The 25,673-nt window shown below is 36.3% G+C and overlaps 1 protein-coding gene across 5 annotated transcripts in view; it reads left to right on the top strand.

The window, feature by feature from the left end:
• The window catches only part of Klhl32 (kelch like family member 32), a 223,595-nt gene that overhangs the window by 59,161 nt on the left and 138,761 nt on the right, over positions 1 to 25,673 (top strand). For 4 of the 5 annotated variants that reach the window (XM_087187961.1, XM_013078774.3, XM_004862500.3 and 1 more), the window contains exons 2-3: positions 491 to 578; positions 9,006 to 9,186. In XM_087187961.1, the coding sequence (XP_087044087.1) occupies positions 556 to 578; positions 9,006 to 9,186 (204 nt within the window). In that variant the 5' untranslated portion in view covers positions 491 to 555. The remainder of the gene's footprint in view (positions 1 to 490; positions 579 to 9,005; positions 9,187 to 25,673) is intronic. The other variant, XM_087187960.1, reaches the window with a different exon arrangement.

Genomic DNA, 25,673 nt, shown 5'->3' with positions numbered 1-25,673 from the left:
TTGCAGTTTTAGTTCATGGCCATACCACCTGAATGCACCTGATCGCTCATCAAATCATTGTAATTTTTTTTTTTTTTTGATACTGGGGATTGAACTTGGGACCTTGTGCTTTCGAGGCAGGCGGTGGAACCACTGAGTTAAATTCCTGGCCCAAATCATTATAGTTTTATTTTATCAATCTTAATTTTTCCCTTTGACCATCTCATGTTTTATTTTTTACTTCAATTTAATTAGCTATTATTGATTCTTAAACACATTTTACTACTGAGTCCCCGGTTCTCCAATAATATGGAAAAACTTGAAATTTAAAAACACCCAGAACCACTGAATGTGAAAAGAGCATGGCATTAGAATGTTTCATGTCAACAACAAAACTCTCCAACCTGCCTCTTTGGGATTCTAAAATTTGAGCATCATGAGGACCCAGAATTTGAGCCTCTTCTTTTGCATTTAGCTCAATATGTTCTTCTGTCTTATCTTTTTTAATCAGCTGGAATGCTTGCTGATCCCTCTGTAGACTTCTAAGCCCGAGAGCCTGAGGACCCCAGCTGGAGAATGCCGTCTGAACGTTGCCTCAGGTATACTCGGGAGGTTTCTTGGCTTGGTGTGTTTCAGTGAGCCTTGAACTAGTTAGTACCGCACATTTCAGGACCAAGCACAGAGTAGGGGCTGACTGTGTATTTGAAGGAATAAAGAAAGAAATTAGAGCTTTTATGATTTTGGTGTGATGGCACAGAGATGAACTGCTAAAATCTAGTTCTTGGTCAGATCTAGAGAAGTTTCATGATGCTACTTTTTCTTTTGCTTATTTGAGATGCTTCCCTGTCTTGAACAAAAGATATATTACTACAAAGATCTAAGATTAAAGGAAGAACCAGAAAACTACAGATATGTATGACTATTGTTCCCTTGAAAGAAATCATGGGGGGAGTGCAATACTTATTCTCAAAACCCCAATAGCATTTTCTTTTAGTAGTTCATTCATTTAATAAATACTTACTGCATCAAGCACTCTACTTGATGCAACAGGATGACTTTCAGCTATGACTGAAACAGATAGGACTTCTGCCTTCATAGAATAGGTATTCTTTAGGAGAAATAGGCATTAAATAAGCAATCATACAGTTAACAACATAAATGTAATTGTGAAAAGTGCTCTGAAGGACAAGTACAGGATAAATACAGTAAGGAAATGACTTCCTCAGGAAGTGCTCTACAATCTGGTATCTGAAGGATGGATGGCATGACATGGAGAAATTCCCCGAGGCAGGATAGAGTTTGACACATTTCAACTATAGAGGGGCACAATATCAAAAAATGTATGGCATTCATTTGAATATTTTCACTGGAGGTGGGAAATCTCCATCTTCCTCTAAGGAAGTAGTCAAAAATTCTTTAGAGCAAAAAATAGAAGATGTGACAAATCTGGGGATACATTTATGCAATATTAAGAATCGAGTATATTTATTAAATATTGATTAAATAGTGAGATCAGCTTTTTCCCATGATTCTGAAAATGTAAGAGTCGACTAGTTCCCAAACTAGTTCCAAAAATGGTGGCATCTCTATAGCAGGTATAACACCTCTGCAGTAGCCATGTGAGTTTGTTACACTCCATCATCAGTGGTTCTGAATGGGGAGTGAAGGTACATTGTGCAATGTCTGGCAACATTTTTGTCACCTGCAGTAGTGGGTAGAGGTCAGGAATCCTGTTAAACATGTTAAATGCATAGGACAACTCCTCACAGCAAAAAACCAACCCAGCTCAAAATATCAATAGTGCTGAGGTTGAGAAAGTTTGCTGTTGAACTGGTGTCCAGCATGGGGACCATGATATCTGTCTGTCACCACCTTGGCCAGATGACTTATTCCTGGCTACCAAGACCAGTGGGCATTCAAAATGATGTTTTTTACTCTCAGTCTATCATCCCTGTTTTTTTGTTTTGTTTTGTTTTTGAGACAAGTTCAGGATGGCCCTACACTTACTATGTAGCCCAAGCTGGCTTTGAACTTGCAGCAATCCTCCTACCTCAGCCTCTCGAGTACTGAAATTACAGGCATGCACCACTATGCCCAGTGTCATTTCCTATTTTATTAATCAACTCCTATCCTATTGTCATCTGTCTTCCTTGCTGTAATCATGTCTATAGTGGTCTCCCTTGCTCTGCCTTAACCCAAAGTCCTCCCTTCCCCATCTCCCAAATCTTTTGCCATAACACTTGGAACTGTTGCAACATGACCTTGTGCTCTTCTGTGTCATCTCCCTTATTCCAAAAAGCTCTATGTGCCTTCTGACTTCACTGGGACTTACCCTCCTCTGAGGACCACTACTTTTGTAGCCCTCTCATGTGATAACATTATTATTTCCGAACATCTCGTGTATTTCAGGGATAGGTAACTCTACCTATCCCTGTTGGGTTGTTATCATCCTGAGACATAGGTCATTACTTCTTAGACTGGTTGTTTGAGAAAGCTACAGGGAGACATACTCTTCTGAAGGTAGTTCTCTTTATTTTTCTTACCCTCTCTTCCTGGCTGTGGTCAAAGTCATCTCCCCTCATTCACTGAATACTTTGGCACCTAGCTTGCAGTCTTCCTCCCCATCACAAACCCTTTACAAATTTTCAGGGCCCTTAGTGTCAGGAAAGATTTGTCCTGATTTGTGGCTCTCAGACTCTCAACTTTTTTATCCCTAAAGACTTCTTGTTCTACCTAAGTAGAACCCACTCCCATGGTCACACCTTGGACCTTGTCATCATCAGCAATTGCTCTATTTCTGAAATCTCTATATCAACTGCTTTCCTCTTACCATGCCCTTTTGTCCTCCTACTTGCCCATTTACCTACTCCCACTAGGGTTGTACTTTGACCTCTTTGCCAGGTCTGATCTTCTGGCCCTGCTACTTTCTACCAAACAATCAAACCTTTCCTTTTTTCGTTTTCCTTCTTAACCAGTTTAGATTCTATCACTCTTGCTGCATCCTTCATTTCTCTTACCCCTGGTATTTTTGATAGATTTGTCTGAGAAAAACCCAATCCAGGTGAACTCAACTATCCAAATTTATATGCCTACATTGTCTAGTGAAGACGGGTTCATAAAACTCTATATTTGTCAGGCCAAAAAATGCCCAGTTTCGATATGTGTTTCTGGCCCAACCATTCCATGCTACTCAAGGGGTGGCTCTTCTCACAACTAAGCTAAGTTTTGCTTCTGTGCTTTAAATCTCATCTTTCTTATCTTCTCAGCAACCATTTTTGGGCATCTCTCAATATATTCTTAAAGTGCAGCTGTGCTTGTGTTACCCACCCTTTACAGATTAGTCATAGGTTTATATCTCTAGCTAAGACTTCTTTCTGAGCTCCAGATCCATGAATCAAACTACATATTTGACATCTGCTCTTGTGAATCTTAAAGACAGCTCAAACTTAACATATCCAACTGAATTTATCATCTTCTTCTGGAATTTTCACGCTATTTCACTAGTTCCTGTTCTGAGAATATCAAGTTATATAAACCAGAAATGTAGGTATCTTGGTTGGGTACCCACCCAACTCCATATATAATCATCACCAAGGCCACTAGACCTCTCCTTTGAGTAACTTTCAAATTCATTCACCTCTCAGAAATTCTATCTCCATACTCCAGTCCAAGGCCCAAGTCTATAACTCATCTGCACTACAACCACTATCCAGAACTGCTGTACTGTGGCCCAGTCTCCCTGATTGCTCTTGGTAGCATGGCCTGAATGATGATTTCTGGGACTTCCATGGCTTTTAGGATAACCTGGACCAGAACTCTGGCAAGAATGGGGTTCAGTATCTTTTGTTCGGGTGTCTCCTGGACCAGGCAGGCTCTCCCTCATCCTCAGGGTTCTGGTCATTAACCTTCTGGCCTTCTGCCACAGGATTGGAGTATTCACTGTTCTCCTGCCTGTGAAGCTTCTTCTTTTTACTTCTTTTTACTATCCTTTAGCTTGTATCTCAAGTGTTACTTCTTTAGGAGGCAAGATTACTTGATTAATGTGTAACTATTCTGCTAAACTGAATGTTCCACAAGGACTGCTACCACATTTGCTTTGCACACTGTTTTATCCCAGTACTGTTCTAGCATAATAAGGCTGAATAATTATTTGTTGGGTGAGTGAATGAGGGAAGAAAGGATACAAAACTATTCATCTACAATTATATTCTTTTCTGCATAGTCTTCATTATTTCTGAATCATTCTCCATGCATTATCCTCTTCTTATTATTATGGACATTACTATTAATTGTTAGCATTTGATTTAAAGACTGTAAAATGTTAAATGTTGTATAAAATAGAATTAAATTCAATAATAGGATCTGTTAACAGCCTTCCTACTTAAATAGAATTCTTTTAATATTAATATATTTACATGAATTTAATTTGTATAATATATTAGACTATGTTATTGAAGTGATTGGGATGCTTGATAATCAATTGGCTGAATTAAAATAATCAGGTATAATTATATTACCATTCAGAATTTTACCATTCTTTTTCTTTCTTGTGTAATCTATTTAAGAAATGCAGCTCAAAAAAAAATGAGGCTCTTTGTGTTACTTGACTGTTTTTGATATGGAAGAATGTAATTATTCATTGGTAGCCTTATTTGAGAATTACTTGCAAATTTTTAATATATCTGAGCATCAGGTAAACATTGATAGAGAAATTCACTTAAATTTTAAAGTATTAAATGTGAATATTTAAAACCATATTGCCATTTTGAAATTTATATCCTAAAAACTGAATTCAGTCAAATTTTATTCTGAAAAAATGAGACTGTATGAAATTTCTGTGGTCAAAAATGTTAACTCTCTGAACTCAAAGTAGTGATTTGCACTGAAGCAGTGGTCCACTACCAGTAGGGTGTATGATGTTCTGAACATCATGTTCTGCATTTGATTTATTAGTTTGTGCTATCAGTTCCAGAATGAAAGTTACAGGCTTGAAGTCATGAATACTCCTGTTTCCTGAGACCTCACTTATTAATCTCCCCATTACTGGATGCTGACATGCGGCTGATCAAATGGTTACTCCCTGGCATCACTAAAAAGCAATCTGCTGCTCAGGGACTTGGGCTTCCCATGGTCATACCAGGGTTTAGGCTTGGCCCTGTGATGTACATGAATAGCAGTCCATAATTGAGGTCACCTGAAGCCCTCCCTTGTAGGTTCAGGTGAAAAGAAATAGGTATATACAGTGGACCCTTGACTTACAAACTCGATCAGTTCCCGAGGACTGGTTTTAACTAAGTCAATACAGCTGAGATCTAGATGTTTACCTGGGTACACACTATAGATAACAAGAGGCAGATAAATCTTACATTAACCTAATTAACCCAAGTTGTTTGCATGTCAGGCCGGTCATAACTTGAGGGTCCACTGTACTTCCCTGGGAACTTACAGACTTCCCAATAGAAGAATGAGAAGCATATATGATTTAAAGCAGCCATAGTAAAAAGTAAAATGAAACAGGTCAAATTAATTTTAACAGTATATTTTATATAACCCAAAGTGCCTCAAATAGCATATTTAAACATGTAATCAATATAAAAGTGTTAATGCGATATTTTGCATTCTCTTTTTCATAGTGCCTTTGCCATCCAGTATATATTTTACACTACAGCACATATCAGCTTGTAGTGCTCAGTATTTGATGTGCTTAAAAGCCGCACATGGTTACAGCTTCTATATTGGACAGTGGCGCTTTGGATGCCCTCAATAAAAAGGGTATTTGTGTTGCTTTGGGGAAGGCAGGATGCTTACTGCATTACCTGTGAATTTTGAGATGGCAACATTTTTTCATATTTCCCCAGTAATTTAGGAAGTTTTAAAATACGTGGTTTTTCTTTTTTTCTTTGTTTCTCAAGTAGTGATGGGAATTCCTCTAAATTGGGAGGTATTATTTGCTAATTTGATATATGTTACAAATGCCAAGGGAGCTAATCACAAGCACATGGCTCCTTTCTCCTAATTTAAACATAGAGGCCCCATAGTTGTTGATTCTTTTCTCCTTGGTTTATGATTATTACTTGGTAAAGTGGATGTTACCTTCCTGCTGTGTTCTGTGGCCAATGTGCCTTCACATTCAGAGGGCTGAAGTCTTTTGTAGATTTACATCTGAGAGTTGAATGAGAAGTTACTTTTACTTTTGGAATATGATAATGACTTGTTGACTAATAGATCTTTATTTCTTGCCAAATGTTGGAGTATTTGTTTCTGTTTTTAAAGAATTCTAACATATTGGTTCCAAAATATTTAGGATTTTGTGCCAAGTGTTGTTGTAAATATTTAGCATGCTATTTTCTTTAAGCTTGAATATTTCAAGCCAAGCAGGAAGATCCTGTGAAATTGTGTAGCATCACTATTGTTTCAAAACTGAGCACTTTATTCTTTGCCAAATTTCAGTTTACAGCTGCTCTTTTCCTGGCAAGGTTTATTCACTCCAAAGAGATAGCTGAACTCCAAATACCGAGGCTTAATGATAAGGATGTGAATTGTGGCACTATATTTGGAAAATGAGTAAGGAAACATTTTAAGGCAATTATTTTAATATATTCTTCTGTTCCATTACAAATGAAATTTTAAAATGCGTTTGCTTAGCATTTAAGGTGATAGAAGAGAGGAGAAAAATTATGAAAGTGTGAAGTATATTGTCTAAGATTATAATAATAAAAATCTATTATATTCTGCAGAAAATTTTAAATCATAGTATAACAAATATTTTTGAACAGTGATTTGAAACAATTTCTTATTGTAATAACTTATTTCATTATCTTCATGTATTTTTTTTTTTTTTTTTGGCACCAGGGATCGAACTCAGGTTGTTGCACTTGCAAGGCAGGCGGCGGAACCACTGAGCTAAATCCCCGGCCCTATCTTCATGTATTTTTTATAAGGCTGATTTTGAGATTAATTATACATGATAAAAACATTAAAAAAAATAGAGACTTGTGATTTTTTTTGTCCTCTTGAGCATAAATTTTGGAGATCTTTACAAATTATCTTTTCTTTGAGTAGAAAGAGGAATTATATTGTGCTTCTGATGTTATATTTTCAAAATGCTTGATCTAAGACTTTAAGTTTTCTTATCTATAAACAGAGATAACAAAAGTACTTGCCTCTTGGGGTTATTAAGATGATTAAATGAATTAATAATTGAACATGGTAAGCAGTATGTGTTTATTAAATATATAAAATATCTTTCAGGAAAGATTTTTCAAAGAGTATTCTAAAACTATACTTAGATACAATATTTCTATTATTCAATTTCATTTCTTTGAGTGATGCTAATTAATATCTATCTAGGCTTTACATAGAAATTTATAAAATTATTTATGCTTCTGAATGTGATTTTCAATGACTTATTTTAAAAAGTCTTTTGATAGCTAGAGCCACTAGATGAATATCAATGACAGTAACCACTTCAAAACTCACTGTCACATTCCAACTGAAAATAATCCTCCCACCTTCCTCCAACAGCTTCCTATATCATCACCACCTGTCAAGTTCTTTTCTTTCCATAGTTCTGACATTTCTGATGCTTCCCAGTCAAAAATGTCCGATAAAGCTTACTGACTGCACTCTAGCATTTCTTGGGAAGAATTTGGTTGATTTTAAGGTGATGTTTTGCGCATAACTAGAATTTACCAGTCAACTGGCACACAGGCTGGGCAGAGCTCTGTCAAACCGACCCTGGCTCCTCTGAGCAACTCCTTCATGCTCAGAAAGAGGAGTTAGATGCAGGAATTACAAGTGTGTGGGACTGAGGAAGACAGTTTATCTTTACTTAGCCTTGAGAAAAGTCTGCCGTCCAGAAATAGGGCTTGATGGCCCTTTATTTCTTCTCAGAGGACTTATTTACTGGTATACCTCACTCATCTTAGTCCAGTACCTGCTCTGAGATTTTAAAGCATGTTGAGAAATCTGTTGATCCAAAGTAGAATTATCCATAGATCTCTAGATACTCACTTTGCATTTTAGGAAATTCTAGATTTTCACCTAGGAGTTTTGAAAGGATATAAGGGTGGGACAGACAGTAGAGGGGTAAGTTTCACAATGGATAAGTTTAGCAATCTCACAACATAAGCCTAGTACTGTATAATGATCACATGTAGACATTAAGGCTGATAATATAAATAGATTACTTTCAACTTTAATTTTTTTCATTTACAAAGGTGTTTCTTTTGATGTTCTTCTTGTGGTACATAATTTCACTTTCAGGTCTTTTCTCCTTAACCAACATTTGCTCAGTTTTCTTGTATTTATTAATGGAATATCGTGTCCTGTGGGAAGATCTGGTAAGGAACAAATCTGGAGAAAGAATGGAAGTAAAGAGAGGGACTCACAAAGTGAGAAGACTCACACACACAAACAGAGCAAGTTTTACACTCAAAGGTGTACACACACTGAGGGGACAGGGGTCTAGCAGTAGTCTCATAGGTCCACAAGTGTGGACCATATGAAGTCACCAATGGGCACACACACAAACAAAAGAAAGGGACACTAATCAGAGAGAGAAAGAGACCTGGTGAGAGCAAGGAAAAGAATCAGAAAAAACAGAACTAGAAAATAGTAGAGAAAAAAAAGTTTGAAAACTTGAAAGTCAAACTCAAAGTATGGGGCTGGGGATTTAGCTCATTGGTTTCGCCTCCTGCTGTGCAAATGCAAGGGCCTGAGTTCACTACCTGGTACCAAAACAAAACAAAAAAACTCAAGGTATGCTAGAATCCAAGTTCCCTCAGTTGATGTGGAAGGACTGAGAGAGCATTTAGGAAGCAGGGCTGGTGAAAGGAAGAACGCCAAGCCCAGCCTGGATGACTTAGTAACTTAGTGAGACCCTGTCTCAAAATTAAAGAAAAAAAAAAAAAAGACTGGGGATGTAGCTCAGAGCAAAGGCTCTGGGTTCAACCTCCAGTATAATCAATCAATCAATCAATCAATCAAGTAACTAAGTTGACTCAATCAATTGCTCTCCTTTGTAGTATTCAAGAAATGCTGACAGGGCAGAGGCTCTGCCACTCAGAATCTCATAATGACAGTGTCCTGGCAGCGCTGAATCAGCAGAGAAGTGATGGAATCCTCTGTGATGTCACCCTGATTGCTGAGGAACAGAAATTCCATGCTCACAAGGCAGTCCTAGCTGCATGCAGTGACTATTTCCGGGTAAGTTGATGTAGCCTGTTTGTTTCTTTAGGATATCAATAAGCAGAAAATCACAGTGTTTCTTGGTCTGTCATTCAACAACGAGACAATTAGGTGGTCATTTCCAGAATTTGAATGCTAGGGTTTATGTTCTTTCCTGAGCAAAATGAGACCTGGAAATGTTTCCAATCTAGGATTGGAATACTCTGTAAAATAATTGATTAAAATAAAAATATTCCTAAATTTATGTATTGCTTCTGATTTTTTATTTTCAATACATGTTCTTAATACTTTCTAATTATTTGCTCTTAGTACAGAGATGCAGCTGACTCCCTGAAACTTTATGGTTGACGTGTAAGGTGTGTTGTTTTGTTTAGTAAAACTTTGGAGTTTTATTTCCAGCAGCTAATGGTATGTAGTGATATGTATTATTTTATATGTAATATATATGTATATATGCATTATTTTAATATATAAAGTATTGTTTTGAAGACAAAAGTGTACAGAACGCTTATAGCTCATTAAAGACTATTTAGTGTTTCCTGGGATTTTGGTGGACAAAGGACTTTATGTCCATAGCTTATTTAATCTTCACAAAAGCCCAGTTTACAAACATATGCATATCACTGAAATCACTTTCCATCTAAGAAAACTGCATTTCAGAGGTTAAGTAATTTTTTATAATGCAGACACTAAATAATAAGTCACATAGTTCCTACATAGCAGATCTGGAACTGATAACTCTGAACCACTAGTCTATTCTACCTTTTGGTATAGAGGACAATGATTAGCCAGAAATTTTTTTGAAATTAATTTCTGAATATACATTTAAAATTTTTTATTTAATTTTTCAGTGTTACTTAGGTTAATTGGTGACTAGGTAATATTTTAAAATATAACAGTATGAGTCTCTGTATGAACAGGAATATAACTTTATTTATAAAAAGTTCCCTCACCAAGATCTCTAAATAATACAGAAACCAGTGTAGGCCATAGGCAATCTTTTAATTGGCTTGGGTGTTTACAATGACTTCATTTTTCTTGTTTAAGAGACAATATACACTACACTCAATTGCCAGCCAGCAGTGATAGTAATTTTTCAAAGATGCCAAATCATAACTAAAGCCTTTGAAGAAGTTCTTTTAAATGTGATGAAGCTGAGTGCTGTAGAGGATAAAGAGGTCATTACTTGAAATGTGTTTCTAAAATAAAAAGTAGGGATTTATTTACAAACTGCAGAAAGGATGCAGAGTACTTTATCTGTAAAGTGACCTTTTAGTCCCATTAATATAGTGATACGTTGATACACCCTTACATCGTCAGGCATTCATTTTCCAGAAAGGTTTTAGTATTCCAAAGATGCTTTTGAAACAATAAAATATTTAGGATTGTGTGCACATTATGTAATACAAGTTTTGTCTTCTTGTAGATCACTATATAGCTTTCTTCATGATTAACAGGTTTCTGCCTTCTGGGTTTTGAATTTAATATTGGGAAATGGTTTTGTTTTATGCATGTGTATTTATAGCAGAGGATGAACAAATACATGCATATGAGCCCAAGAGACCATTTTACTTGTTGGCATTTCTCAATGATTTTTGCTACTCTTAGTTTTTAATCTCCTCTACCACAGTGCTCCTCATACTCTGGTAGAGTATGCCCAGAGAATGCCTCTTTTTTAATCCTTATATCAGGAGCTAGGGATATAACTCAGTGGTAGAGTCTTTGCCCATGCTTGAAACCCTGGCTTTTTTACGTGATGACTAAATTCTAGCAGCAACAGCACAAACCTTAATGTTCAGGGGCTTCCTAAACTTCTGTTTGTGTCCCATTGGCCAAGCAAATCACATGGCTGTTCCAGAATCAGGGTGAAAATGGGATGAGAAAGGGAGTGGACAGAGGAAGTGGAAGAATTTGTTGCCATTTTTGCAACTGAGAACAGTCAGGAACTATCAAGGATATATTTTACCCTACTTGCAAGCTAAGGAGTTAACCTACCACAGTCTTAGATGTTGGTAGAAAACACGGAACTCCTAAGTCAGAAACAAAGGACAGTTTATTATTTATAGAGACAACAATATCTGATTATTTTATTTGTACTGTTTTCCTGAGCCCAGATTCCCACAGGATGACACAAAGAGAGGTTGTATTACTGCACAAAAACTGCAATCTTTTATGGTGGGTAGTAAACACATCTGCCCTTCGCTCTGCAGGGAGACATTATTATACTGGACAGTAAGCATTCCTCCTCTTTACACTACCAAGAAACACCATGTATATTTTCCAGGATTATAAGCAGAGCTGCCCTTTGCTCCAGACTGGGATACCAGTCTGCCTCCAAGGCTGTTTGCTATGGAAACATCCTGAAAGAGAGAATTCAGAACAAAAGATAGTCATTGTTTCATTCACAATATATGCAGAAATGCAAGAGACCCTTGGAGATTTGTCTCCCAATAGCCACGTGCCATACCCTAGAATTACCATTGCTTTCCTTGTGTCTTATCTTCTACCATTGAAACTTGTGGAAACAATGTCCTGTCTCAGTAATTTCTGTCTCTCTCACAATTATGTTATCTTGTGCTTTGTAAGTGTTTAATAAGTATTTATTAAATTACGTATTTTCTAATTGTCATAGAATTCATGTGTATTTTAATTCTTAATATTCTTATTGTTAAAGATATGCAAATTATTCATGTTTTTTTTTCCTTCTGGTATGATCTTTTCAAGTTAAGTACTGTGATATAAAGTAGGGTTTTGTACTCTATCCTCTGGTATCTAGTAGATAATCTTGTTCTGATTCAGAAAAGGTGGGACCGAAAGAATGAGAAGCCTCAAACTTGATGTAAACTGTTCTTTTATGTTGGTGTAAGAGTTAACATCAGCTTTCCTTGCTTAAAATATGAATAATGAATGAGCAGTTGACTGCAGTATTGTGACTTCTTGTGATCATCAACATTTAACAAAGAAAGTGTAGGACTGCATTTGAGACTCAAGAAATGACTTTTTTAAAAAATAAAAATTTCAGGCTTAATTTTATGGTATGGAAACAGTATGGCCTTAGTCAAATGCTGTAACTGAGTCAGAGCAAGAACTTCATGTATAAGAGTACAGAGCAATGGTAAAAAGAAGAAAAGGATGAGCTTAGGAGTCAAGTCTGAGTGTGAATCTAGCAGTTGGGACTGTGTCTGTGTGTTCACCTTGTTTCTCACAGAGCTTGAAAAATATGTTCGCTTTTAGTGTTTCTGAGTTATTAATTCTCTTTACCATCTATGCTATGAACATAGGAAGGTCATCTTTTTTCTTGTCTTAGTTACTTTCCAGTTGCTGGGACAAAATATCTGACACCTGTAAGTTAAAGGAGGAGAGGTTTATTTTGGATCACAGTTTGTAGATATTTCAGTCCATAATTGGCTGATTCCAAGGCAGGGTGGCATGGCAGAGGAGAAACAGTCCACAGCATGGTAGGCAGAAAGCAGAGTAGGGTCCAGGGAAAAAGGAGATACACACACACACACACACACACACACACACACACACAAACACAAACACACACACCTTTCTAGGCTACACCCATAGTTCCCAACTCTTCCCACCAGGTTTCCCTTCCCCAAATCACACCCGGCTATAAACCCATCAGTGAACTAATCCAGTATCACACCCATGTTCCAGTCACTTCCCAAAAGGCCCACCTATGAGGGTATAAGGCTTTAGGGAGACATCTAGATACAAGCTATAACGTTTATTTTTCTGTTTGCACCAATAAATTGATGATCATCAATTTTCAGCATATAAAATAAGGTGAATAACACACTAAGCATCATATCTGACACACAACAGATTTTCAATAAACAGCCTTTTCAGTCCTCGGACTAAATTGTGATTCTGGCCATACGTTGCATGGGTGTTAGTGGGAAGAAAGGTTAGTTCATCTTTTGGGTCAGCTGGTTACTGGTCTCTTTTCTTTTGATAGGTTAGAAAACCTTTTGGATTTATCCTTTTCCATCATTTCATTTTCTGAATCTGATGTTACCTCTTATGTAGATTATTTAAGTAGCTATGTAATTTTTCTCTTTCCCTGGGTGTTTCTTCTCAAACCATTAAGTAGGATTGTGTGGTTGACTTTCACTCCTTGCTCACATGAACACCTACATTTTCTGGCCAAGGAAGCAGATGTTTTGAGTGTCTAACATAGTTTCATGTATGTTTTCATGTAAAGTGATTCACCTCACCACCTGGCTGCTAGCTTCCTGGCATGGCCTTCACTACATCTCATCACCATTCACCTACCTCTTTGCTCCCCTATGTGTTTGTTCAATGTTGCTGCAACACTCTTCTCCAGACACACACTGTTCCACCGTAGGGACTTTGCATTTTTTGGCTTTGCGTCTGACACAGCCTACTTACCACTTGGTCTACCTTCTCTATCTTCCAAGGTTTATCACAGCCAAAAACAAGAGTGATGTCTTTCATTAAACCTGATCTTGACCATCCTCTGTCAATTCCCTAAATTTATATACAAGATCTTTTTTTTTTGAAGTCTTAAAACTTTCAGCTGGTCTCTTCAAAGAATTAAAGATCACGTCCACATGTTACAGTTCCCTTACCAGTAACGTCTTAGAGAGGGACTCTGACTATCTAAGAACTAGTGAGCAACAATTGAGTTGGGCAATATTGAACCAGAGGTAGCAGAAGTTAGGAGGCTGTGTTCTAGAGTTTGTATGTGAGAGGGGAGAGCAGATCAGCTTTTTATCCTCTATTTTTAGAAGCCCCTCACACTCAGGAAACACATAAATTGTCAAGCCTCAATGTGGGCAACCCTGGGCTATGGGTCACTCTTTAGTTCTGGAGGCTGTTGTTTTGCATTTGCTGTCTCCAGCTTAAATCTCCATGAACACCTACAATTTTTGGCCAGGAAGCAGATGTCTTGACTGTCTAAAATAGTTTCATATATGTGTTGGTAAAGTGATTCAAATATGACATTTTGGAAAGTTAAATATTTTCACATCTTTTTCAGTTAGAGCCCAAGTGTACTTCTGCCTATGTAATTTTTAGATTTGAGACAAGGGCATAAAGCCTATGATATAAAAAGTTATGTTCCATGTATTTTTATAATTATATTCTATAGTCATTATTTGATTAAAATGGTATAAAAGGCTATTAATGAGTATATAATGTATAATCAGAAATTTATTTTCAGTTCAGTAAGAATTCATTACATACCTGATATTTTCTAGACCCTGAATGAATTCAAAGTCTGATAGGAGATTCCTACAAGTGAAAAAATAACTGTAGTGCAATGTAATTCATACTAAGACTATGAGCTTTAGAGTGCCTCAAGACTTTTTAATCTCTTGTTCTTTCTTTGCCATTCTCTAACAGTAACAATAATAATGACCATTAATCGAGCATTTACTTATATTTAATGTTTTATATGGACTGACTCACATCATCCTCTAAAGAGACTTATAAGACTGGTTTTACTATTATCTATCCACTTTAAAAATAAAGGAGGCAATTTGATCTTAAGCAATTTATACTAAGGACCTGAAGAGTGGTTAAGAGCTAGCTGGTGGTGACCTGCACTTAGTGTGGAGCAGACGGCTAGAGAGAATAGAATCTGTTTGAGAGGTGCTGCGGAAGAGGTGGGATTGATAGGACTTGTGGTGGGTGAAGACTAAAGGCCCCTGGTTTAAGAGACAGGAACAGTGGGAGCAAGGGAGTGTTCTTGCTAACCACAGGCCTGAGGTATAGAAAGTGCTGGGAGAGAACAGCCCTGGGCATTTTAAGGAAGCTGTGCCATTGAGGAAGCAGTGAAAGAAAAAGGCTGTATATTTGAATGTGTCTAGTCCTGGTGGAACAAATGTTCTTTTCGCCTGTCTGATCTTTGCATCCCCAGAGCCTGCTACAGTGCCTGGCACGAGACAGGCTCTCTATCTTCATTCTCCATGTTGCTCTTTGATTGGAGCATTCCTTGCTGGGTCATGCTGGTGGACACTCACAATCCTCTCTTCAGAATTACCCTCCTTCCAAAAGCCACATATATTTTATGTGTATTTATTTCTCTCTTTAACACATTACCTTGTCTAATTTCTTTTTTTTTAATTTCTTAAGAAAGTATCCGATAAAAACTTGAAGGTAATAGCACTGCTGGCATTAAAACATAAATGGAATCATTGTTGAATTCATGCAGTCTGCTATTCAGTCATTTTATAGACTCTTCATTAACATTGCTGATTCTCAGAAATCACATGTACAGACACTTGGAGCAGCACAAACTTGACAGTTATTTGCTTTTAGCCCCAAGACTTCAGCCTTCTGCCTCTATTCCTATAGCCTGCTCCTCAACCTCCACCAATTTTATGAATCCCCAGTATACTTACAGTAAATTATCTTTTAGCTTAATAATAAATTAGTAACAAAAATGAATGTGCCATTCATTTGTCACTTATAAGCTGTCAAATGCTACATAGATATTAAAGGACTTTAAATTGTCAGTTTTTGTCATTTGTTCAGTCATCTGCAGCACCATTTTCTTCTGGCCATATTCTAAGCAGTTAGTGGACTCAAGGCTGTAATTAGGATTCACTCATTTGTTTTGTAGAAATATTGTCACAATCTGATTAAGACAGTCCTCAAAAATTGAATTTTAGCTGAGACTTACATTGAATTTCCTTTTCATAAAAAATAAATATAAATAATAGTAAAATAACCCAAAGACCTTTAATACATATAATAATTTTAGTTTACCACTTTGATGGTTACTATAAGCATATCAATATCTACTGCTACCCTATAAATAGCAAGCATTACTCTGTAGTTATTTAATTGGTTCATGAATGTCATTAAGATTAAATCCCACAATGTTCAATATTTTCCATAGACCATTTTACAGTAGCCTGTTCTGTGATTAATTACTTTGCTTGAGGCCAAACAAGCACTCCTGAGTCATGCTTGTTAATTGTCAATACTGATGAGCTATAGGATGTAAATCAGGTATGCTGTAACACACTGTGTTAGTTCAATGGACTTTTTTTGTGTGTGGGAAATCTTTCTTGAGGAAGCATTTAGTGAGTTCTGGGCTTCAGTGGTTTTTGGCTATAGTTTGGATGTTGACTGACCCCTGAAGGCCCATGTGGTAAAGGCTTGGTCCTTATGGCAGTGCTATTGAGAGTGATGGAACCTCTGAGAGGTGAGGCCTGGTGAGAGGTCTTCAGGTCATTGCAGGGTGCCCTGGAAGAGAACTGTGGAACCCCAGTCCCTTCTCTATCTTGGTCTCTGGCTCATGATGTAAGCAGTTTTGCTCTACCTTGCACTGCCCACATGATTTGCTGCCTCAAAGCAATGAGGCCACTGATTATCAATGGAAGCTTTTGAAATAAACCCTTTATCTTTATAAGTTGATTATCTCTGGTATTTGGTACAGTAATGGAAAGTTGACTGGTATGGTTTCTTATCTCATCCTGGATGTTTAAGAAGCAGTTCACCAACAGCCTATCTTGAGGAGCAATGATATAAATAATATACAATCTGGATAAGTAAATCATTCTGTTTTTTAAAGATATATTTAAAGATACCTTCATTATTAGGTAATATATGATATGGCTAATTTCTTTTCTTTTTTTTGTTTGGTATGGGGGATCAAACTCATGTCCTTGCACTTGCGAGGCAGGCAGTGGAACCACTGAGCTAAATCCCTGGCCCGATATGGCTAATTTCTATTGAAGATACTTTTGTCATTCTTTTAGACATCAGGGAGACTTGTACAAATTATTTTCTTTCTAATTATTCTTGTCAGTATTATTTTTGAATACATGCATCATTATATTTCTTTTCATTCTTCTTACTTGAAAACATTCTCTAACAAATCTTGCACACTATTGCCAAAATATGAACCTCCCATGATGTCCTTCAATAGCTGAATAGGTAAACTGTGGTATGGTATTTCATACAATGGAATATAATTCAATAAAAACATTCCACTCAATGAAATGAGCTATCAATCCATGAAAAGACACAATGGAAACTTGAATTTATACTAACTGAAAGAAGCCAATCTGAAAAGACTATGTGTTGGGTGATTCTACGAATACGGCATTCTGGAAAGGGCACAACCATGGAGACAGTAAAAAGATCAGTGGTTGCCAGGGGCTTCAGGGAACAAGGGATAAATAAGTAGCAGGAGTTTCAGGGGAGTGAGACTATTCTATATGATACTGTGGTGGTCATCATAAATTTGTGAAAATCCATAAAATGTTAGTACCAGGAGTGAATCTAATGTGAATTATGGATTTTGGTTGATGGTGATTTGTAAATGTTGGTTTATTATGTTGCTGGAAGAGAAATCTATACTTGGGGCGGGGTCAGGGGCTGTATGGAACTAGCTCACTAATTTCTGCTCAATTTGCCTAAAAATTAAAATGCACGAATTAAATGCTTTAAAATGGAAATCAAAATATTACAGTTACCTTGCAGCTTTCTAATAACTGTTTTATTGTTTTCAGAAAGGATAAACTTCCAGTGATGGATCTTTTTTTAAAAAAAAAATTGAGCAATTAGGTTGTGAAAATGCAATATATCCCTTTGGAGAACTGACAGCCTTCATACAGTAAGACATGGGTAGTCAGGTCTTAGTTTCGAAGTGGAGTGACTCAAAGAATAACAGGTGTGGATGTTTTCAGGCAGAGAGCAGCACTCTGGAACTGATCTGACTGGTCTTTCCAATACAGGGCATTAGTTCTCATCCAGATTTCACAGGGGGCACTTGCATGAGCAGCCTGTGATACTGATGCATTCTCATGAGAGAAACATAAATAGGACACTGGATTGGTCTGGGTTATCTAAAGACACAAAATCAATGAGAGAGAGATGACTGATTATTGGAATAGCCAGTGGCAGAAGTCTACATTCCAGTCAGAGTCTATTCCCAAGGCAGATGACCAATGTCCGAGCCTAACACAGCAGAAAGGACTTATTTCTTAACACAAGCTGTTATTTTATTCAGACCTTCAACCAACTGTATGAGGTGTAGAGAAGCCTCTGTTAAGGGAAGGCAATCTGCTTTACTCTGTCTCCCAACTCAAATATTAATCACACCCAGACACACCCTAACAGACAAACCAAGAAATAATGATCCATAGAGCTATTTCTGATTATATAGCTCATGTTACCTTAGACAGAAAAGAATTTGTCCTTCATTGGTCCTCAGTTATGTATATGTATAAATGAAGAAAGAACTATAAAAATTTGGCTCTCAATTATCTTTTGCTTCTAATGTTGGAAAACTAACATCCAAATAACCCCAACCCTTAGTGGCTAGGGGAAGGAAATAGCAATTTTTTATTGATCTAATAAGGAACCTAAAAGACACATTCCTCTATTTCTTATTAGGCTTTTTTTCTGAAGCAGCAAAACAGTCACTGGTTTCAATAAGTCTTTTGGACAGGAAACTAGAAGTTTGGAGGACCAAGTTACCATTCTTTACTGGAGATTGTCTAACAAGGCCAAGAAAATCCTGGAAGATGTGTAGAAGTATTTTCAGGGCCATAACCCTTAATAATTCTTAGTCTTTATTTCTGTTTGGTGAATGAGAGATTCCCAGTGCAACATAAGTGTATTTCAGGTGAGAATGGGAGGAGGGACAGCATGGTGACACAATGTGTTTATCATGTATGCCATGATTTCATTGCTAGGTCATTTATCTTTTGTATAACCAGTCCACAGCAAATTCCACTAGCTCAGCACTGGAGGTAATATAATAAAATTGCTGTGTTTTAAAATTTTAGTCTATTAGTACATGTTTGCAGTACATAATGTTTAATGTCCTTGTGTGGAGTTGGTAAAACATCTTAATTCTTTTTTTCATCTCCTTTCCCTTCTCTCTCTGTCTCCTCCCCCATCTCTTGATCCCCTTCCTATTTTTTTTCTTTTTTTGCACGTGTTTGTAATACATAATATTTACTTTCCTTGTGTGAAGTTGGTACATTCCCAGAATACATCCTAATTCCTATTTTTCATCCCTTGTCTTTTCTCTCCCACCCCCTTCTTCCATGTCTTGATCCCCTTCCCCTTGGAGAAAGATCTATTTCTCTACTTCCTATTATCTCTTTTATTTTGTTCTTTATTTTTACTCAGCCTTTCTCATATAAGAGAAACCATACAGTGTTTAAGCTTGTGTGTCTGATTTATTTCACTTAACATTGTGGTCTCAAGGTGTATCCATTTTCCTACAAATGAGTTAAGTCTATCTTTATGCAAAGTAATACTCCATTGTGTGTAAATACCACATTTTCTTTATCCATTCATCTGTTGGTGACATGTGGGTTGCTTCCAAGGTTTAGTTCTTATGAATTGCGCTTAGAATGGGAGATATGTTCTACTCTGAGTGCTATAAGAGATGGTTGCTGAAAGTAGTAATGGGAATCATATCTTCCTATTCTAGGCAAAGTCAGTTTCAAAAAGCTTTTTGATAAAACTCCTAGAAAAATCAGTGAAATATGTCCTCATAGTTGGAATGAGGCAATATTTCTAATAGTGATGAAACTTAATAATTACTCATAGCAAATATATGGGTGTTGAAGCAAATCTCAAAACTGTAATAAAAAGATATTTGTGCCTTTTTACATAATGAATAAAGTCACTCTAAAAAGGCAAAGAAAAATTCTTAAATTATAACATAAAGTTGAATTTCCTTGCCACAATCTTTAAAAATTCTATAAATTTATCTAAAACCCCAACTCAGTGAGAGACACAAAATACTTACATATTCAGACTCTTGAATTAAAATTAAACATCAGAGTTATTACAAACTAATCCCCTGGCTATGTAAATGTTAATTAATTGAAATTTCTTTGTGGAATAGAATGTTGATGGAGTAAAGATAGGCTAAAAAATGAATATATTTCTTACTAAGCAAATAGTGATTGTTTTCAAGCTGCAGAGGGACGGAGAATTCACCTTTTTAAAACATCTTTGTTTTTAGCCTCGGTACTAGGTATGTTCACATTCCTTAATTTGTTCAATCCTCCAAATAGTCTTAGATGTAGATGTTACAGCTTTCTAGAGGATGAAATTGAGGCTGCTAAACATCAAGTTGTTCAAGATCACACCATTGCTGGATGCCAGAGTCCACAGATCCACATGCCACCAACCTCCCTAAATTTTTCATTATGCCCAGCAGTGTGGGACTCAAGAGAACATTTTCTTTAAGGTTACCACCGGCTCTTGAGCATTATGAGCGGGATAACTTCCCCCCAAAGCTGTCCATGTCCTAATCACTGGAGCCTGTGATTAAGCTAAGGGCCTTGACTTGGAGAGATTATCCTGGATTATATATCTGGGCACAGTGTAATCAAAGGGCCTTGAAAGATGGAAGAGGAAGTTAGAACAATTAGAGGAGATGTGAGGACGGGGCAGAGGTTGAAGGGATATGATTTCTGGCTTTGAAGTCAGACACATAAAGCAAATGATCTCTAGAAGCCAAAAAAGTCAAAAGACAGATGCTCCCTAGAGTCTCTAGCAGGAGCACAGCCCTCCTGACACCTTGATTTTACCCCAATGAAACCCATTTTAAACGCTAGCCACCAGAACTGTAAGGTGACAAATTTGTATTATTTTAAACCACTCAATTTGTGGCATTGTCATAGCAGCAAGGAAACTAATACAACCACCTTCGCAATAGCTAACTAAAGTGAAGTTTTCCTTGATACATCTGTGAATTTTCAGATGTGACTTTTGTTCAGTATAATTTTTGTGGACCTAGTCTCATAGATGCTACCTGAAAATGTAGAGAAATAACCAATCATAAGTCTCAGATGTGAAGAGCAATTATACCATATATAGTATAAGGACTACTACATAAGAAGCAAGTGGGTTTCTTTATCTCAAACAAAATATCAGGAGAGAGAGAAGGATTTGACATATTTGGTAGAGAAAATTTTATTATTGTATGGTTATGGAAAAACTTTTTTTTTTTCCTTTTCTTCCTCAGCACTGTAATTCCAAAGGGTCCCCTCTTTTAATATTTCAGTTTTGCTTTCTTAAGAACAGATCCTAAAAGGTGCTCAGTCATTAAATTTTATAACTTTAAACAGCAGAAGTTCTATCTATATCATGTAACTTTGTGAGAAAAGAATACTTACCTCTCTTCTCTCTGTTTTTCTTTTTTTTTTTTTTTTTTTGATACCAGGGATTGAACTCAGGTCCTTGAGCTTGCTCAGCAAGCAGTGAAACCACTGAGCTAAATCCCCAGCCCTTCTCTCTATTCTTAACTTGCCATATTGTTTTAGGAAATTCACTTCATTTTCTGTGGCTCGGTTTCTTTGTTTGTAAAGTGGAGATAATGTCTGCATGTTTCCAATTTTTAAAAAATCTACTGAGACAATATAAGTACCCGTATTAGATGGGAATAAAAATAGTTATACCAATGCTAGGTGGTGGTTTTGTTATTTTTAAAAAGTCCTTGAGCTGGGCATAGTGACACAATCCTGTAATCCCAGCACCCTAGAAGGCTTGAGGCTGGAGAATCACAAATTCAAATTCAGCCTGGACTACTTAGTGACTTAGCAAGACCCTGTCTCAAAATTAAAAAATGATCTGGGGATGTAGATCAGTGTAAAGGCCCTGGGTTCAATCCCCAGTACCATACATGCAAAAAAGTCCCTGAAGTCCCCTCCTCAGTATACATATACATAGATTTAGGTCTTACAATGAAAGACCTAGTTAAGGTCTTTTGATTGCATGATGGAGAAATAAAGTGACATTTAGTAAACAAGCTGTTTTTATTGAGAAGCTACTCGATGTTTTGAAATAAGTTTTACAAGTACCCTCAATCAGAATTTATATTCATTTCTTAGCATTCCTGGAGCTTAAATATTCCTTACTTACTGAAGCAAAGGAAGAAAAAGCATACTGTGGGAATCAAGCCAACTTCACAGCTTGCTGTGACTTGCTGAATTAGATTATTTTCCCTTTTATCACAGACAACGTTTGTCAAAATGGATAAGAAGTTACTTTATAAATTTATTGTCATAAAGTGTAAAAGTGAAAAATTAACATTGCAGTGGCCTCTGAAGTCAGGGTTTGTGCAGCCTTGTACAGATGAGCCTGGGGATGGGGGAGAAAATGCACTATATGTAAATTTCTATGTCAATAATTATTTCTGCTTTGGAGTTTATATTATGCACATGACACATTTATACCATATAATATATTTGTATAATTTATAAGTATATAAATAATAGGACCATGCTCAAAAACCATATCAACAGTTATTTGAATAATCAAAAATGTTCAGAGAGTACTATAAGCATGAAATAAGACATACAGTAGGGTATGAAAATTTTAGCTAGTGAGAAATTAAGATTAATGAAAAATGTGTTTTGGTTCACAGACTTTTTTTTGCATAGCCAGAAGCCACAAACCAGTTACAGGAAATGATAAACCATAGCAATTAAGTTGAAAATTTATTATGATAAGAGAAAGAAATCTCCATTCTGTAGATAACTCGATTCTATTTATAAGTATCATCAGGGCAGAGATTTTTGCTTCCTGATTCAGTGATAAATTTGCACTACCTCTAACAGAGCAAAGTATATTGTAGGCACTGAACAAATAATTATTGACTGAACATACAAGTTTGTTGATATTATGTACCAAGAAGCGGCATAACGTTTTTCTTACAATTGCAGAATAGCTTTACCAGCATATCATAAAAGAGCCTCGGGTAGAGCTGTTATTAAATGAAAGTTTTATTCTTTTTTTTCCTTACGTTGCCTGAACACACCCTAAGTAGTGAGTGCATCTCTCTGTCCACAGACTTTCTGCATGTCTTTTTTCTAATTCACTGACTCTAACTTGCCGTCTGGGTCTGTTTATGTACCAGTGTTTCTGTTTTACTCTGTCTCAGTCCTTCCTTCCTTTGTTCATTTGTCTTTTTTCATTGATTTTTCTCTTTAAATGTCTCTCTAAATTATAAATATATACTTTGTCTTTATAGTGAATAAACTTTGAATCACATGTTGATAACTCATAGAGTAGAAAAATGGAATTTTTTTTATCTTTCTCTGACAAAACCCCACAATATTAAATTAACCTTTAGTGTGGGTTTTGGGATTTTTTGACAAGAAAAATGTCTTTGTAACTTTACTTTGTCATCTACTTTAGTATAGAAGAAATAATCTTCATACCTAATTTTCATAAAAATGCTTACATTTATATTTTTATCTTGTTTCCTCCAGGATAATTAATTTAAATATAACAGTTCTTCATAGTGGCTGAGCAAATTTTAATGAAGAGAAATATACTATTATAAATTGTTTTGTTCAAATTATATATATATATCACAGTAAGCATAAAACATTAAGTGTAGTAAAGTATGTGTGAATTATTAATACAATGAAACAGATATATAATTGTGTATAATGCTAAAACTATCGTGATGAAATTTAATCTTTCTCTGAGATTCAAAAACCATTTGAATACCTGCCTTTTGCACTTATGTTGCCATGAGGAAAAAATGGACATAATATTTTGAGTTTTTGGATTATAGATAAATAGAAAATGACTTTTGTGGTGAAGATATGTCTATTACTGTAAACAGTCTATTAAGATTTAAAATAATATTTCAAGGTAATGGAAGCATATAAAAAACTGCTAAGATTGATAGAAACTCAAATATGTAATTGATAGGAAGGAAGCAATTTTGTAAGCTGTGTATTTCAGGAACTAAAATAAGAGGGAGTTGAGTGGGAAATAATGTTTATTTATTCAGGTACTGATAAATCAGTGCACAGAATAAGGTAAAAAAATTAAAAATTTTCAACTAAAATTATATTCTAGATAAAATTATAAATATGACTAAATTATAAACATGACTTCATAGGCACTATTACTGGAATTTAAAGAAAAGGAATTCACTGACTTTGGCAGGTTCTGATTAAATGTCTACTATAAGCCAGGTAATGTGCATTTTGGCATTAAATCTATGTGATGGTTCCCCAAAGCAGGTAGTTCACTTTTGTGCTCATTGAAACTGAGGCTTACAAAAGTAAAGTAACCTGGCCAAGGGCACATAACAAATAAGGGATGTAAGCAAGGCTCAACCCTGTATCTGTTGGGCTCCACAGCACAAATTCTCAACTCCAGTCTCAGCTGTGTCCTACTCTGCTGAATAGTTCTGTATCACAGTAAAGACTGAAACTGTAAAGTTGATATGACTGGAATTTGGGGTGCAAATTAGCATGACATTGTTAAAAAATTTGTTAAGTTTACAGGTATGTTTTAGGTATACAATATGATGACATTCATCATTGGGAATTTGTACCTTTACATGATGTATCTTGATTCTTATTTTTTTCCCCATTCTCCTGCCTTCCCTTCACCCCCTCCACTCCCACCCATTTACAAAGACTTTGTTTCTTTTTTTTCCTTTTCTCTTATTTGGGCCCAGGATTTAGCTCAGTGGTGCCGCTGCCTGCCTCGCAAGTGCAAGGTCCCAAGTTCAATCCCCAGTTCAAAAAAACCCACAAAAACCTTTTTCTCGCATTTTTTCCTTTCCTTTCTTTCCTTTCCCCTATCACTTTCACTTCTCCTTTCCCCTTTGGACCTTTTCTTTCTGTTTCACTTTATCTATTATACATTTTGATCTTCATTTACACTTTCAGTTTCTCCACCAGAGAAACTATTTGGTATATACACATGTGATTCCTATTTATTTCACTTAAGAGTATGGCCTCAATGTGCATTTTACAGTTGCTAATTTTGAAATAATCACAAGCATGTCTTGATGAGTATCTAATCCATTATGCTTAAGACTTAGGAGGTTAACAAGCACAGCCACACTAGTGTGTCTGACCAATTTTATTTGAGTTCAGAGAGAGAAAGCAAATATAATTTTAATAAGAGGTTTCTAGTTCTCCAGGATTTTTATCCAAGGCCTAAGGAATTTATCATTAGGAGAATAGCTGATCTGGTCTACTTATAGGTTAAGGTTTGCTAGTTGATTCCATTATTCTGCAGAAAGATTGAAGGAACAGGTAATTCCAAATATACAACAAACACTTAGACATGTGTAGAAACTAAGTGGAAAAGAGCATGGAGGATAAAGAAATGAATTGTGCCATGCAGCAGAACCAAGGTGATTAACTATCAAATAATTCAGAAAAGTATAGACTAGAATGTGGCAGAGATGGCCAGCCAATTTATGCTGCCTTTCTGAAGTTGTTAATTGAAAATGTCTACTTGTCTAAGAACTTCATTTGCCGGCACCATTTGCATCTGTGTGGGGCTACTTGACTAGTTCTTGCGAGAAGAATATGAATTGGAGATTGGAGTTACTTGCAGAACAAAGTCATTATGAAGCAGATGTACCTGTCCCATAGTCTCTCTTTCCCCCTCTGCAAGCCAGATAGAAAATACTTAGAGGACCTCAGATGAGAGGAGAGTCCTGGGAGAAAAGGAGCACAGGCCCTAGATGACCAAGTGGATGGTTGCTCAGCTAGGAATACACACAC

Source organism: Heterocephalus glaber, unplaced genomic scaffold (assembly GCF_053883595.1).
Source record: "Heterocephalus glaber isolate CG9 unplaced genomic scaffold, H.glaber_assembly_v1.0 deba00001523, whole genome shotgun sequence".
NCBI classification, from domain to species: Eukaryota; Metazoa; Chordata; class Mammalia; order Rodentia; family Bathyergidae; genus Heterocephalus; species Heterocephalus glaber.
The sequence above is the reverse complement of the archived record's forward strand: the minus strand, read 5'-3'. Positions and strand labels throughout refer to the sequence as shown.